The sequence below is a fragment of the Ranitomeya variabilis genome, chromosome 2 (genome assembly GCF_051348905.1).
Source record: "Ranitomeya variabilis isolate aRanVar5 chromosome 2, aRanVar5.hap1, whole genome shotgun sequence".
Lineage (NCBI taxonomy): Eukaryota > Metazoa > Chordata > Amphibia > Anura > Dendrobatidae > Ranitomeya > Ranitomeya variabilis.
In genome coordinates, this window is record NC_135233.1 from 1,000,675,617 (window position 1) to 1,000,691,653 (window position 16,037).

The window sequence follows — 16,037 nt, forward strand, 5'->3', positions numbered from 1 at the left end:
GCCGACCTGAAAGTTCCCAGTCAGGGAGAGGAAACCATCCAATGCCAGGGAGAGGTACTTTTTATCTACAGGTCAGTGAGCCTTACTTGTATACCAGGAAAGATCTATGAACAAATTATTAAACAACATGTATGCAAGTACTTGGATAAGAATACAGTAATTAATCAGAGCCAGCATGGGTTTGTAGCAAACAAGTCATGTCAGACAAATCTAATTTCCTTCTAGGATGATATCACTGACTGGGTGGATCAAAGAAAGGTGGTAGATATAGTATATCTTGACTTCAGCAAAGAATTTGATGAAGCACCTTATACTGTCCACATTGAAAAAAAAATTATGGTACTGACTATGGTTAGGTGGATTCATAACTGGCTTCGTGATCATACTCAAAAAGTGGTAATAAATGGTTGCACATCAAATTGGAAGAGTGTTTCAAGAGGGGTACCACAAGGCTCTGTCTTGTTGTTCAACATTTTTATAAATGATCTAGATAAGGGAACTGAAGGTAAACTGATCAAATTTGCAGACAATGCAAAGATAGGAGGGATAGATGACACTAGAGAAGACAGAAAGGATTACACATAACAAAACCTTAATAAAACAGATTAAGTCTGATCATAGAATTAAAATGAATGTTCAATGCATATTATAGTCAAACAAGATGCAGATATAATTAATGGTTTATTCATTTTTTTCTGACATTATGAATACAAAATCTCAGCAAACATCCTGCAGGAGATGTCAGTGTAGCCACCATGGTGTCCCACTGTCTGCATATTTGGGGGGGGGAGGACAACATATATTTGTGGAAAACATCTGCTCCTTCTATCTCCAATATAACAATCATGTGTAAAGTCCGTTCACATAGTGCGTGTATACACTGAAGAGTCATGATGCATGTACGGCCTTCTTATCACGGATGTCCTGTCTGTGTGAGGAATAATCCCAAGGACGCCGGTTTTCTGCAAATCCAAACATCTTTCTCAGGGCCACGCGGGCCACCTCCTCCTCTGCAGCAATGACCGTCTCACCCGGACCTTCGGCAATCAGCTTCTTATCACTGTTGGAAACCACAAAATACAGTTTTAGTGTCTTACATATGAGATGTATTAGGACACGCTCTGTTTTTCTGTGATTACTAATTAGTGATGAGAGAGTATACTTGTTGCTCGGGTTTTCCAGAGCACGCTCGGGTGATCTCCGAGTATTTGTAAGTGCTCGGAGATTTAGTTTTCATCACAGCAGCTGAATGATTTACAGCTACTAGCCAGCCTGAGTACATGTGGGGGTTGCCTGGTTGCTAGGGAATCCCCACATGTAATCAAGCAGGCTAGTAGCTGGAAATCATTCAGCTGCGGCGATGAAAACTAAATCTCCGAGCACTTACAAATACTCGGCGACCACCCGAGCAACGAGTATACTCGCTCATCACAATTACTAATATTTGAAACCACATTTTGTGTCTGAAAAACATTTTTCAAAGTTTGCGAAAATAATGTAAACGGGGATAAATAAAAAAAAAAGACCTACTAAATGTATTTTAGCAACAACCCAGGGACAGGCAGAATAGTATGACGGCAGGATCATATTATGGAGTTTTTGTAGCTTGGAACCATGAAGAGAGGTACAGTGGGGAAAATGAGTATTCAATATACTGCCAATTTTGCAAGTTTTCCCACATACAAAGTACACTTCAACTGTGAGAGACAGAATCTAAAAATAAAAACCAGAAAATCACATTGTATGATTTTTACATATTTCATGCAATAAAATGCAAATCAATTAAGTATTTGAAACAATCTAAAACAGAACTTAATATTTGGTTCAGAAATTTTGTTTGCAATTACAGAGGTCAGACGTATCCTGTTGTTCTTGACCAAGTTTGCACACACTGCAGCAGGGATTTTGGCCCACTCCTCCATACAGATCTTCTCCAGATCTTTCAGGTTTTGGGGCTGTCGCTGGGCAACATTGAGATTCAGCTCCCTCCAAAGATTTTCTATTGGGTTCAGGTCTGGAAACTACCTAGGCCACTCCAGCACCTTGAAATGCTTCTTTCAAACCCACTCCTTAGTTGCCGTGGCTGTGTGTTTAATGTCATTGTCATGCTGGAAGACCCAACCACGACCCATCTTCAATGCTCTTACGAAGGGAAGTTGGCTGTTGGCCAAAATCTCACGATACATGACCCCATCCATCCTCCCTTAAATACAGTGCAGTCATCCTGTCCCCTTTGCAGAAAAGCACCCCTAAAGTATGATGTTTCTCCAACCATGCTTCACGGCTGGGACGGTGTCCTTGGGGTTGTACTCATCCTTCTTCCTCCAGACACGGCGAGAGGAGTTGATACCAGAAAGTTCTATTTTGGTCTGATCTGACCACATGACCTTCTCCCATGCCTCCTCTGGATCATCCAGATGGTGATTAGAGAACTTCAAACAGGCTTGGACATGTAGTAATGAGCAGGGGGACCTTGTGTGCCCTGCAGGAGGTTAATCCATGACTGCGTACTGTGTTACTAACGGTAATGTCTGCGACTGTTTCCAATTCTCTTCAGGTCATTGACCAGGTCTTTCATGTAGCTCTGAGCCGATTCCTGACCTTTCTCAGAATCATTCTTATCCCATGGGGTGAGATCTTGCATGGAGCCTCAGATCAAGAAAGATTGACAGTCTTGTGTTTTTTCCATTTTCTAATAACTGCGCTAACAGTTGTTGCCTTCTCACCAAGCTGCTTGCCTATTGTCCTGTAGCCCATCCCAGCCTTGTGCAGGTCTACAGTTTTGTCCCTGGTGTCCTTAGACAGTTCTTTGGTCTTGGTCATGGTGGAGAGATTGGAGTGTTATTGATTGTGTGGACAGGTGTCTTTTAGGCTATGTACACACGTTCAGGATTTCTTGCAGAAATTTCCTGAGCAAAACCAGACATTTTCTGCAAGAAATCCGCAAGCATTTTTTGGGCGCTTTTGACGCGTTTTTTTGTGCGTTTTCTTCCGGAGCTTCCCAATGCATTAAATAGCGCGAAAAATCCGCAAAATTAATGAACATGCTGCGTTTTTTACTGCAATGCGTTTTTTTCGCAGAAAAAAACGCATCATGTGCACAAAAATTGCGGAATGCATTCTAAATAAGGGGATGCATAATGTATGCGTTTTTATAGCGAAAAAACGCGAAAAAAACGCAACGTGTGCACACAGCCTAATACAGGTAATGAAATCAAACAGCTGCAATTAATACAGGTAAATAGTGCAGAGGAGGAGGACTTCTTACAGAAAAAGTAATGGGTCTGTGAGAGCTAGAATTCTTGCTGGTTGGTAGGTGATCAAATACTTATTTCATGCAATAAAATGCAATTTAATTATGTGAAAATCATACAATGTGATTTTCTGTTTTTAATTTTAGATTCTGTCTCTCACAGTTGAAGTGTACCTACAATAAAAAACTACAGACCTCTCTATTCTTTGTAGGTTGAAAAACTTGCAAAATCTCAAGTGTATCAAATACTTATTTTCCCCACTGTATGTTTTGATATAAGCTATAGACACAAAACTGCTAATGAGGACTAATCCAACAGTTAGTTTTTTTCAGTGCCTTTTAGGGGATAATCTACAGTGGGGCAAAAAAGTATTTAGTCAGTCAGCAATATTGCAAGTTCCACCACTTAAAAAGATGAGAGGCGTCTGTAATTTACATCATAGGTAGACCTCAACTATGGGAGACAAACTGAGAAAAAAAAAATCCAGAAAATCACATTGTCTGTTTTTCTTTATCATTTTATTTGCATATTATGGTGGCAAATAAGTATTTGGTCAGAAACAAAATTTCATCTCAATACTTTGTAATATATCCTTTGTTGGCAATGACAGAGGTCAAACGTTTTCTGTAAGTCTTCACAAGGTTGCCACACACTGTTGTTGGTATGTTGGCCCATTCCTCCATGCAGATCTCCTCTAGAGCAGTGATGTTTTTGGCTTTTCGCTTGGCAACACGGACTTTCAACTCCCTCCAAAGGTTTTCTATAGGGTTGAGATCTGGAGACTGGCTAGGCCACTCCAGGACCTTGAAATGCTTCTTACGAAGCCACTCCTTCGTTGCCCTGGCGGTGTGCTTTGGATCATTGTCATGCTGAAAGACCCAGCCACGTTTCATCTTCAATGCCCTTGCTGATGGAAGGAGGTTTGCACTCAAAATCTCACGATACATGGCCCCATTCATTCTTTCATGTACCCGGATCAGTCGTCCTGGCCCCTTTGCAGAGAAACAGCCCCAAAGCATGACGTTTCCACCACCATGCTTTACAGTAGGTATGGTGTTGGATGGATGCAACTCCGTATTCTTTTTCCTCCAAACACGACAAGTTGTGTTTCTACCAAACAGTTCCAGTTTGGTTTCATCAGACCATAGGACATTCTCCCAAAACTCCTCTGGATCATCCAAATGCTCTCTAGCAAACTTCAGACGGGCCCGGACATGTACTGGCTTAAGCAGTGGTACACGTCTGGCACTGCAGGATCTGAGTCCATGGTGGCGTAGTGTGTTACTTATAGTAGGCCTTGTTACATTGGTCCCAGCTCTCTGCAGTTCATTCACTAGGTCCCCCCGCGTGGTTCTGGGATTTTTGCTCACCGTTCTTGTGATCATTCTGACCCCACGGGGTGGGATTTTGCGTGGAGCCCCAGATCGAGGGAGATTATCAGTGGTCTTGAATGTCTTCCATTTTCTAATTATTGCTCCCACTGTTGATTTCTTCACTCCAAGCTGGTTGGCTATTGCAGATTCAGTCTTCCCAGCCTGGTGCAGGGCTACAATTTTGTTTCTGGTGTCCTTTGACAGCTCTTTGGTCTTCACCATAGTGGAGTTTGGAGTCAGACTGTTTGAGGGTGTGCACAGGTGTCTTTTTATACTGATAACAAGTTTAAACAGGTGCCATTACTACAGGTAATGAGTGGAGGGAAAGAGGAGACTCTTAAAGAAGAAGTTACAGGTCTGTGAGAGCCAGAAATCTTGATTGTTTGTTTCTGACCAAATACTTATTTGCCACCATAATATGCAAATAAAATGATAAAAAAACAGACAATGTGATTTTCTGGATTTTTTTTTCTCAGTTTGTCTCCCATAGTTGAGGTCTACCTATGATGTAAATTACAGACGCCTCTCATCTTTTTAAGTGGTGGAACTTGCACTATTGCTGACTGACTAAATACTTTTTTGCCCCACTGTATATATATATAATTGTCTAAGGGGTACTTCCGTCTTTCTGTCGGCAACTTCCGTCACGGATATTCATTCGCCGATTGGTCTCGCCAGCTGCCTGTCATGGCTGCCGCGACCAATCAACGACGGGCACAGTCCGATTAGTCCCTCCCTAATCCCCTGCAGTCACTGCCCAGCGCCCGCTCCATACTCCCCAGTGTCACCGCTCACACAGGGTTAATGCCAGCGGTAACGGACCGCGTTATGTCGTGGGTAACTCACTCCGTTACCGCCGCTATTAACCCTGTGTGACCAAGTTTTTACTATTGAGGCTGCCTATGCAGCCTCAATAGTAAAAACATCTAATGTTAAAAACAATAAAAAAAAAATAAAAAAAATCATTATATACTCACCATCCGCCACCTTTCCGACGCTCCGGTGACCGGTCCATGCAAACGTCAGGTTCCGGTGCTAAGGCTGGTGTGCGACAAGGACCTGCCATGACGTCACGGTCATGTGACCGCGACGTCATCACAGGCCCTGCGCGAGAAGGACCTGCCGTGACGTCAGTCATGTGACCACGACATCATCGCAGGCCCTGCGTGAGAAGGACCTGCCGTGCCGTCACGGTCATGTGACCGCGACGTCATCACACCATCGGACCGGAAGCTGCCGCCTGAACTGAACACAGGCGACAGAACTACAAGAGGCCCCTCGGAAGGTGAGTATATGTTTATTTTTTAACCAGTGACATACGTGGCTGGGCAATATACTACATGGCTGGGCAATATACTACGTGGCTCTGTGCTGTATACTACGTGGCTCTGTGCTGTATACTACGTGGCTCTGTGCTGTATACTACGTCGCTGGGCAATATACTACGTAACTGGGCAATATACTACGTCACTGGGCAATATACTAAGTCACTGGACAATATACTACGTCACTGGGCAATATACTATGTAACTGGGCAATATACTACGTGGCTCTGTGCTGTATTCTACGTAACTGGGCAATATACTACGCAACTGGGCAATATACTACGCAACTGGGCAATATACTACGCAACTGGGCAATATACTACGCGGCTGGGCAATATACTACGTCACTGGGCAATATACTACGTCACTGGGCAATGTACTACGTCACTGGGCAATGTACTACGTCACTGGGCAATGTACTACGTCACTGGGCAATGTACTACGTCACTGGGCAATGTACTACGTCACTGGGCAATGTACTACGTCACTGGGCAATGTACTACGTCACTGGGCAATGTACTACGTCACTGGGCAATGTACTACGTCACTGGGCAATGTACTACGTCACTGGGCAATGTACTACGTCACTGGGCAATGTACTACGTCACTGGGCAATATACTACGTCACTGGGCAATATACTACGTCACTGGGCAATATACTACGTGGACATGCAGATTCTAGAAAACCCGATGCGTTAGAATCGGGCCACCGTCTAGTAAACACTATAATATCCTTCAAAACCAATTTTGATTGTATTTCCTCTTAAATTGTACACAAGCATTTTAGGATCTCAGGAAGAAGGAACACAAAATTAATTTGAGAAGATCACACGTGTTTCCCCATGGGAGGTCTTCACTAAGTCTCTCACCTTCACCATGATGTAATCTGAACTCTAATATAAAATACCCTTCTCAATAACAACAAAACTGTTTTTTTTTTTTTTTTTACACAAATGTCCAAATTGGGCACAGTTTTCCAAACAATAAGGCTTGTATATTTTATCTAAAATCAAAATGATTTTTCCATCTAAAAAAGTAGTGGCATATCGATAAGAGATTCCATCACATCATGATCAGGAGCTCCCCATATTCCTCTGCATGGGGCTTCCTGGTCTCCATGCCATGTGGGGAAAAAAATGATAATTACTTACCGGTAATTTGATTTTCCAGAGCCATGACAGCACCGCACACGAGAGATGTATCCACCCCCAGGAAAAGGAAATCTGTAGCAGAGATAAAAGAAGGGGGCAGCACCTCTCTCCTCAGTTTGTTTCAGAGTATGCAAGGTAACCGCCAAACTAGTTCACCTGTATGTTTGTTTAACAAGGTCATTATGTTTAATAAAGATTTTTTTTGTACATCACACAACCATCAACAAAATAGGGCGGCAACTAATGCGGTGCTGTCATGGCTCTGGAAAATCAAATTACAGGTAAGTAATTACCATTTTTTCCCTTCCCCATGACAGCACCGCACATGAGAGGAAGAAATTGAAGAGACTTCTGGGTGGGACAACAGCAGATAACACCTCACTACCGAAAGCTAGATTTGAGGGCCCTAGGTCTAGCCTGTAGTGGCGGAAAAAAGTGGAGGGTGAAGACCATACTGCTGCTCTGCAAATCTGTTCTACAGACGCATTCACCTTTCAGCCCAGGATGTGGCTATGGCCTTTGTAGAGTGAGCCCTTACACCCAGTGGGGGAGTATGATCTGAGGAGGAGCAAGAGAGAAATAGCCATACGAAGCCACCGTGCGATAGTCGATTTTGACGCTTTTTCCCCCGTTTGTCCCCTGGAAGGAAACAAAAAGGGCTGACGACTGTCGCCATGATTTTGAAATTTCTATATATTGGAGTAGGCAACGTCTAACATCAAGGCAATGGAAGGCTTGTTCTCCCTGGTATTTTGGATTTGCACAAAATGAGGGCAAAATTATTTCCTGGTTCCTGTGGAATTTTGAATTGACCTTCGGGAGGAAGGCCGGGTCGGTTCTTATGATTACTCTGTCCTCCAGAAAGGTCCTACATGGGGGATTTACAGAAATGGCTTGCAGCTCACAGATACACCGAGCTGACGTCAGGGCAACCAGGAGCACTGTTTTTAAAGTTAAAGCCTTCTCCGATATAGAAGTAAGAGGCTCGAAAGGAGGAGAAGTTAAGGATTTTAAAACTAAATTTAGATGCCAGAGAGCCACCTTAGGTAACGATTTTGAGGGTCTGGCTGCAAATGAGGCTCGGATGAACCGATTGACCAAAAACTTGCAGATCACCCTTGGGTCTAACAATGCACTCAGGGCAGAGACTTGTACTTTTAGGGTGTTAGTAGATAACCCTCTTACCAGACCTCTTTGAAGGAATTCCAGTAATTATTTTATTTATTTTACCGGGACTTCCTGACTCGTATTGGACAACTGTCCCAAAAAATTCCAGGAATTTTTCCCATATCTTTTGGTACTTGTCTGATGTTATTTTCTTTCTGCTGGCGAGAAGAGTGTCCACTAAAGGGTTTGTGAAACCTCTTGCTAGTAACAGTCCCCTCTCAAGATCCAGGCGGTGAGATGGAGCCTGTGCACTTGAGGATGTAGAACTGGGCCCTGGTGTAGGAGATTCGGGATGTTCGGGAGGATCCATGGATCCGAGATAGACATGCGTCTGAGCCATGTGAACCATGCCCTTTTTGGCCAAAAGGGCGCTACAAGGATTATCCGATCCTTGTCCTCTCGAATCTTCTTTAGGACTATCGGAATCAATGGAATTGGAGGAAATGCATATCCCAGATGAAACCTCCATTGGCACAGTAGTGCATCTACTCCTTCCGGGTGTTCTTTTGGATTGAGGGAGTAGAATCTGTTTACCTTCCGTTTTTTTCTTGTGGCAAACAGATCTACTTCTGGAGTGCCCCAGATGGCACAGATTTTTCCAAATTCCTCCTGGTTCAGAGACCACTCTCCGTGGCGTAATGCATGACGACTTAAGAAGTCCGCCACGAGATTTTCCCTTCCTCTCAAGTGCGTTTCTGATAGGGAAAAAAGGTTGCTTTCTGCCCACTCGAACAGTTCTTTGGCTTCCGCCATCAGGGGTGTTGATCTTGTTCCTCATTGTCGATTTATGTAAGCTATGGTGGGCCTGTTGTCGGACAGTATTGTTACGTGTTTCCCTTGGACTTCTTTCTGTGCATGAAGAAGTGCTCGCCTTACAGCTGTTAACTCTTTTAGGTTGGAGGATGCTGTTCTCATTGAGGGTTCCCACGGACCCTATAGAACAAGGTCTAACAGGTGTGCCCCCCAACCTAATGGTACAGGGTTTTTTAGGTTTTCGGTGTTCAGCCACCACTTCAATGATTCCCGTACCTGCGGTGATAGGAGAATCTTTCGATTCAAATTGTATGGAACCACTGACTGTTCAGACAGGATCTGATATTGTAAATCTCTTGTATGGGCTTGCGCCCACTGGACTGCTGGCATTGTTGCTGTTAGGACGCCTAAGAGTGACATTGCCAATCTTATAGAGATGGGTGGACTCGACCTGGCATATTTTCTGAAGAATGGTGTGAATCTTTTTGTCTGGGAGAACGCATTTTTGCTCGACCGAGTCCAGTCTGATCCCCAGGAATCCCTGTATCTGGGTTGGGCTTAGTCTTGTTTTTTTGAAGTTTATTATCCAGCCCAAACTGGTCAGTATTTCTAACACTCTTGTGTCCGCCTTTCCGCATTTTTGTTTGTTGTCTGCTACAAGAAAGTCATCTAAATAGGGTACCAGAAGTATATTTTCCTTCCTTATGCAAGATGCCATTTCGGAGATTATTCTTGTAAATATCTGGGGGGCTACTGAGACCCCGAAGGGAAGGCACTGATATTGTAGGTGAGTGGGAACTTGAGCAATTTCCACTACCAACCTTAGGTACTGTTGGTGTTCTTCGTAGATTGGTACATGGTAATAAGCATCGGTTAGATCTATTACCCCCATGTAACACCCTGGATTGAGTAGCTTTATTGCTGACTTCAGAGTTTCTATTTTGAACCTCTCCACCCGAATATATCGGTTTAATGCTTTTAGGTTGAATATTGTCCTCATTGAGCCATCTGGTTTTGGTGTAAGAAAAAGGGTACTGTAGAACCCTTCTCCTATTTGTTGATGTGGCACCTTTTTCAAAACCTGTTTTTGTAGGAGGATTCAGATTTCTTTTTCTAGTATGGCCTGATTTTTGTTGGCCACTTGAGTGAATATCATCCTCCGCGGTGGGGGGGCTGGTGAAACTTGGCCGCAGGCCCTCGGATAATAAATTGGTTATCCACTGTGAGGCAGGCAATGCTAACCATTGATGGAGAAAAAATCGGAGTCTTCCTCCCAATGGATTCCTGGCGTCATCGAGGTTTGGAGTGTGGTCTAAGGGAAGGATTATTGAAGAGGAATCCCTTATCTTTTCTCCAGGGTTTTCCTCGCATGGATCTATCATCTGAGCATCCTCAGCCACCTCTATTCCCTGATCCTCGAAAGGACGAGCGAGTATCACCCCACCGGCGTTTAAAGAAGGGAGGAAGTGGAAACAGTTTCTTTTTATCCGACGCTTTTTCCAATAGTTCATCTAGTGCCTTCCCAAAAAGGTACTGACCTTCACAAGGGACTGCACAGAGTTTTACTTTTGACTGGAAATCTGCAGTCCAATTTTTTAGCCATAGTGCTCTACGCCCAGAATTTGATAGGGCGCATACACGAGCGGCACATCGAACGGAGTCTACTGACGCGTCTGCTAGGAATCCTGCCGCTTTCTGTAATGAGGGTATTGCCTCTAATAGCCTTTCTCTCGGGCATTTGTTTTTAATTTGTTCAGTTAATTCCTCCAGCCACTTGACCATAGCACGAGCTGTGCAAGTGGCAGCAACCCCAGGCTTGAATGACCACGCTGACGCCTCCCAAGCGGATTTTAAGAAAGCATCAGCCTTCTTGTCAAGGGTTTTTTTTTCAGGCACCCATATCCTCAAATGGTAGGGCTATTCCTCTAGAAGTTCTGGCAATGGCCGCGTCTAGTTTTGGGGCTTTTTCCCATTTGTCAAAGATTTCATCATCAAACGGGTATTTACGTTTAAGTGTCTGAGACACCGACATCTTTTGGTTTTTTCCATTTCCTTTTTATTAAATTTAGGTTTTCATGGAAGGGAAAAACCTTACGTTTTTTCCCTTCTAATATGCTAAACATGGAGTCTTGTACCGTGCGTTGTTCCTTGGGCGTTTCGACCCCCATAGTAGACCTAACCAATTTTAGTAATTCCCCAATATTTTCGGACAAAAAATAAGGGTGGCCACACTCCTCATCCGATGAGTCTAGTTCCGATACTTCCGAGGGGGTTAATTCTCCCAGTTCTTCCTCTGAATCTATGTCTGAACTTTTTTTTTTTTTTTTTTTTTTTTTTAGAGGTATGGGGAGGGGAGGGTTTTTCAGCGCTGATTGCCGCTTGTTCCTTTAACTGCTCTTTTACTGATATCTTCACCTCATCTCTAATGATGGTTTTAATTCTTTGGAGCAGGGACGGTGACTCTTCGGCTACTGTCCTATCAATACATGGCCGACAGATCCGTTTTTCATATGTTTTAAAGAGGGTTTCCCTGCATAACGCACATGCTCTATTCTTCTGTTTTGAGGTGGCTTTTTTTAACCTACAATATAAACATGATATAAGGCCGTCACTACTGGTGTATTTTGCCTTACAAAGAAACTCACCCAACGAACCCCTTGGATACGACGGCAGGCTGTGGGTTTTCCTTTCTCCTCTGGTGAGCGTCCATCTGCAGCGGGGTCTGCCATGCTTGAGGCTGTTTACCGCTGGGGAACTGTGCACTGCTTTCTTTTATCTGAGTGGAGCGGTGTGCGCGCTCCTGGAACGACTCCCACCCGGAAGAGTCCAGCACACCCTCTCACTCCGGCGTGTGACGTCACTTCCGGTGCGATCGGAAGTCGTCACCCATTCAGTCAGCGCCAGCATCGTGATGGGCATGCCTGCACCTGGCCCAGCCTCCTGACAGGAGCGGCCACCGGGGAGTCCAGAGAGGGGACAAGTGCGGCAACAGACAGCTCCCCTTGGCCGGGATTAAACGCGCACCACCGCGCCCAGCTACCACCCCCCGTGGACCTCGGCCTCCGGACCGGAATCATCAGAGGGGGATCCCTCTGGAGGTATTCTGCCACAGGCATCCGCATGCAGGAACAGGAAACCAAAACTGAGGAGAGGGGTACCGCCCCCTTCTTTTATCTCTGCTACAGGTTTCCGGTTCCTGGGGGCGGATACCATCTTTCATGTGCGGTGCTGTCATGGGGAAGGGAAAAACTAGAAAGAGTTCCACAAGTATTGTATCCTGATTAGTGGGGGTCCAACCTCTGGGATCTTAAATCTTAAAGCTTTGCCACAATTATAAAGTGATGGCAAAGCTTTAAGATTTAGCTTCGCTTTATGAAGTAGTAAAATGATTTTAAGCAGAAGAGAGAAACTAACCGTACCTCATCAAGACCGAGGAGAACAATGCTGGGGTTGAAGAGGGGCGTTCTGGAGTCAAACACTCCTGATTCATTAAGAGGCAGATTCCTATTCATGAATCAGGCATGTCTGACAAGAGGCGTGCGCCTCGCCATTAATCTTACTCCAGTCAGTGTCTGGAGTAGGATTTGAGGCATAGAGTCATAGTCATGAATCAGACGAGCGGGGCTTACCATGCCCCATCCTGGTCTAGCTATGCCTACTTCGACACAGCTGTGCAAAAATGGCTAAAAGTCACAGAATATCACTGCAAATTTTGTGACTTATTAAATCTTTTTGCCGCCCAATTCTGGAGCAAAAGCTCTGATGAATCGGCCCATTGTGCTTACCAGTAAAGTCCCACAAAGTACACAGGTAGCACAGTGGTGGCACCAGACTGTCTTGTGATCCTGGGCTCAGGGAGAGGAATATTTCTTTGGGATAATTGCTCAACAAGTAACGACATTGGGTCCATTACAGGCCACATATCAAATAAATCCTTCCCGATCATCTGAGTAATTAAGAAATCCTAGAAGATGGAAGAAAAAAGACTTTGTTATAATGAATTCAGAAATCCGGACTGGACTGAATATCGCAAGGACCATAGATTTACCTGGAGAAAGCGGCCTGTGGTGTCAGGGCCAGAACTTTCCAGCAGAGCTCCGATCACTGCTGAGAAGGTTTTCTGTAAGGTCTCAGAGGACAAGGGGCACTCCGAGCTCAACGCCAGGTCTTCTACACAAAGATTTTGGGCCACATGACACATAACCTCCTGGCTGGTGAGATAGTCCACTAAGGCCTCCAGGCCAGCTCTGGGCAGGCTGGGAAAGGCCTGCTGTAAAGCACTGGTGAGATAGGACACAGTGAAGTCTGAACCCACTGCTGCCAGCGTCTGGTTGTCTTGTAGATTTAAAGCGGCAGTTTCACGGTCCAAACCCAGCTCCCTCCGCCGGCCCTCCTCCTGCACCAGGTAGGAAGGACTCACAAATGCCGTCTTTAGGAGCTGAATGGAGAAGTTCTCATGCAGACGCTTGGAGAACGCTACAATCTCCGCGTGGTAATCAAAGTTTGGCTGCTGCGACCTGCGGAGGGAGAAGAAATAATGTCAGAGAACATCATTGTGGTGGAGACATTCATCTCTGGCCAGTCATGGTCTCCTGTAAAAGTACAGCTTAAAGGCAATGTGCCATCAGAAAATAACAGGAAAAACCTCATTTAAATACAATATAGGTGAAGTGGATTTTTCGTTAAAAAAATGTTTTTTTCCCCCATTATCCATCTCAATATGTACATTAAAAAAAAAAATCATGATCACAAACAGGATTACAATAACAGATAAGCCAAAACCAGGAGTGGGTGATAAATACAGAAGTAGTGCATATGTTTCTATTATACTTTTCCTCTGATTGTTCCACTCCTGGTTTTGGCTTACAAATACTGATGTAAAATACTGACCAAATACTGACCGTGTCTTAATTGGTGATGTCAAAGCGCCCTCTTCCCCTGCCGTCTCATTGACCTTTGCTCAAATCAGAGCATGCTCATGTAATACTTTTTAAAATAAATAGGGTCTGTGCCTGCTTATTGTTGCTAATTTCCGTTAACAGGAAGCAGGAATCTGATATTAGGCCTAGGCCAGTGGGAAAATTGCAAGCATTTTCGATTGGACTACTGGAGAAAGCTGAATAAATCACTCAGTTATTTCCGACAGTCCCAGCTGAGGTCGGGCATGCACAACTTATCTCTACTAAAGATGCAGTTCTTGGGCTTCTAAAGCCATGTTCTCTGGTGTGTCAGGGGTCCCCAGCCATCAGCAAGTTGTTTCCTATCCCATGGATAGAGAATAACTTACAATTATTGAAAGCCCCTTTAATATAAATAGAAAACTTAAACAATAGGGTATCTTCTGATGATGCATGTCTGTTAGTGATGAGCGAACACGCTCGGATGAGGTGTTATCTGAGCATGCTTGTGTGCTAACCCAGTGTCTTCAGCGTGCTCGGATAATATGATCAAGTCCCCGCGGCTGCATGTCTCGTGGCTGTTCAACAGCAGCAACACATGCAAGAATTACTCAACAAACTGACAGGCGATCACAGGACAGGTACAGCTCAGTGACTGACAGCAGATCACAGGACAGATACAGCTCAGCGACTGACAGCAGATCACAGGACAGGTACAGCTCAGCGACTGACAGCAGATCACATGGCAGGTACAGCTCAGTGACTGACAGCGGATCACAGGACAGGCACAGCTCAGCGACTGACAGAGGATCACAGGACAGGTACAGCTCAGCGACTGGCAGCAGATCACAGGACAGGTACAGCTCAGTGACTGACAGCGGATCACATGGCAGGTACAGCTCAGTGACAGCAGATCACAGGACAGGTACAGCTCAGTGACTGACAGCAGATCACAGGACAGGTACAGCTCAGTGACTGACAGCAGATCACAGGACAGGCACAGCTCAGCGACTGACAGAGGATCACAGGACAGGTACAGCTCAGCGACTGGCAGCAGATCACAGGACAGGTAGCTCAGCGACTGGCAGCAGATCACAGGACAGGTACAGCTCAGTGACTGACAGCGGATCACAGGACAGGCACAGCTCAGCGACTGACAGCAGATCACAGGACAGGTAGCTCAGCGACTGGCAGCAGATCACAGGACAGGTACAGCTCAGTGACTGACAGCGGATCACAGGACAGGGACACGTCAGTGACTGACAGCAGATCACAGGACAGGTACAGCTCAGTGACTGACAGCGGATCACAGGACAGGTACAGCTCAGTGACTGACAGCGGATCACATGGCAGGTACAGCTCAGTGACTGACAGCAGATCACAGGACAGGCACAGCTCAGCGACTGACAGCGGATCACAGGACAGGGACACGTCAGTGACTGACAGAGGATCACAGGACAGGTACAGCTCAGCGACTGGCAGCAGATCACAGGACAGGTACAGCTCAGTGACTGACAGCGGATCACAGGACAGGGACACGTCAGTGACTGACAGCAGATCACAGGACAGGGACAGCTCAGTGACTAACAGCGGATCACAGGACAGGGACAGCTCAGTGACTGACAGCAGATCACAGGACAGGGACACGTCAGTGACTGACAGCAGATCACAGGACAGGTACAGCTCAGTGACTGACAGCGGATCACAGGACAGGGACACGTCAGTGACTGACAGCAGATCACAGGACAGGGACACGTCAGTGACTGACAGCGGATCACAGGACAGGGACACGTCAGTGACTGACAGCAGATCACAGGACACGTGCAGGGATGCAGCTGCAGTGCGGGGGTTGCAGGGATGCAGTGCGGGGGTTGCTCACCTTGGCACCGGCGGTGGAGGACCCTCCAGCTCCGCCTTCTTCTTCAGATATTTGAGATACGGCCACAGCCAGCGCTTTTTCCCCCGCACCGGCGGACACCGGAGCCCGGTCGCGGCCACAGAGCGGAGGCCCAGCAGTAACAAGGACATGATGCAGGCAGGTTCCTACTGACCGCGCTCCTGCACACGGGACCTTGCGATGTTCAGGAAGGGTGCGCGGTGCAACGGTTACACACTT

General features: G+C 45.6%; 1 protein-coding gene across 1 annotated transcript; it reads right to left on the bottom strand.

Annotated features, from left to right (window-relative positions):
- Window positions 1–665: 665 nt before the first annotated feature.
- MRPL44 (mitochondrial ribosomal protein L44) lies at window positions 666–15,949 on the bottom strand. Its single transcript, XM_077291165.1, has 4 exons — window positions 15,801–15,949; window positions 13,072–13,540; window positions 12,809–12,987; window positions 666–1,060 (listed from the first exon to the last, which is right to left on the bottom strand). Exons 1-4 carry the CDS (start codon window positions 15,947–15,949, stop codon window positions 889–891), a joined length of 969 nt encoding a protein of 322 aa, XP_077147280.1. The 3' UTR covers window positions 666–888.
- Window positions 15,950–16,037: the final 88 nt, after the last annotated feature.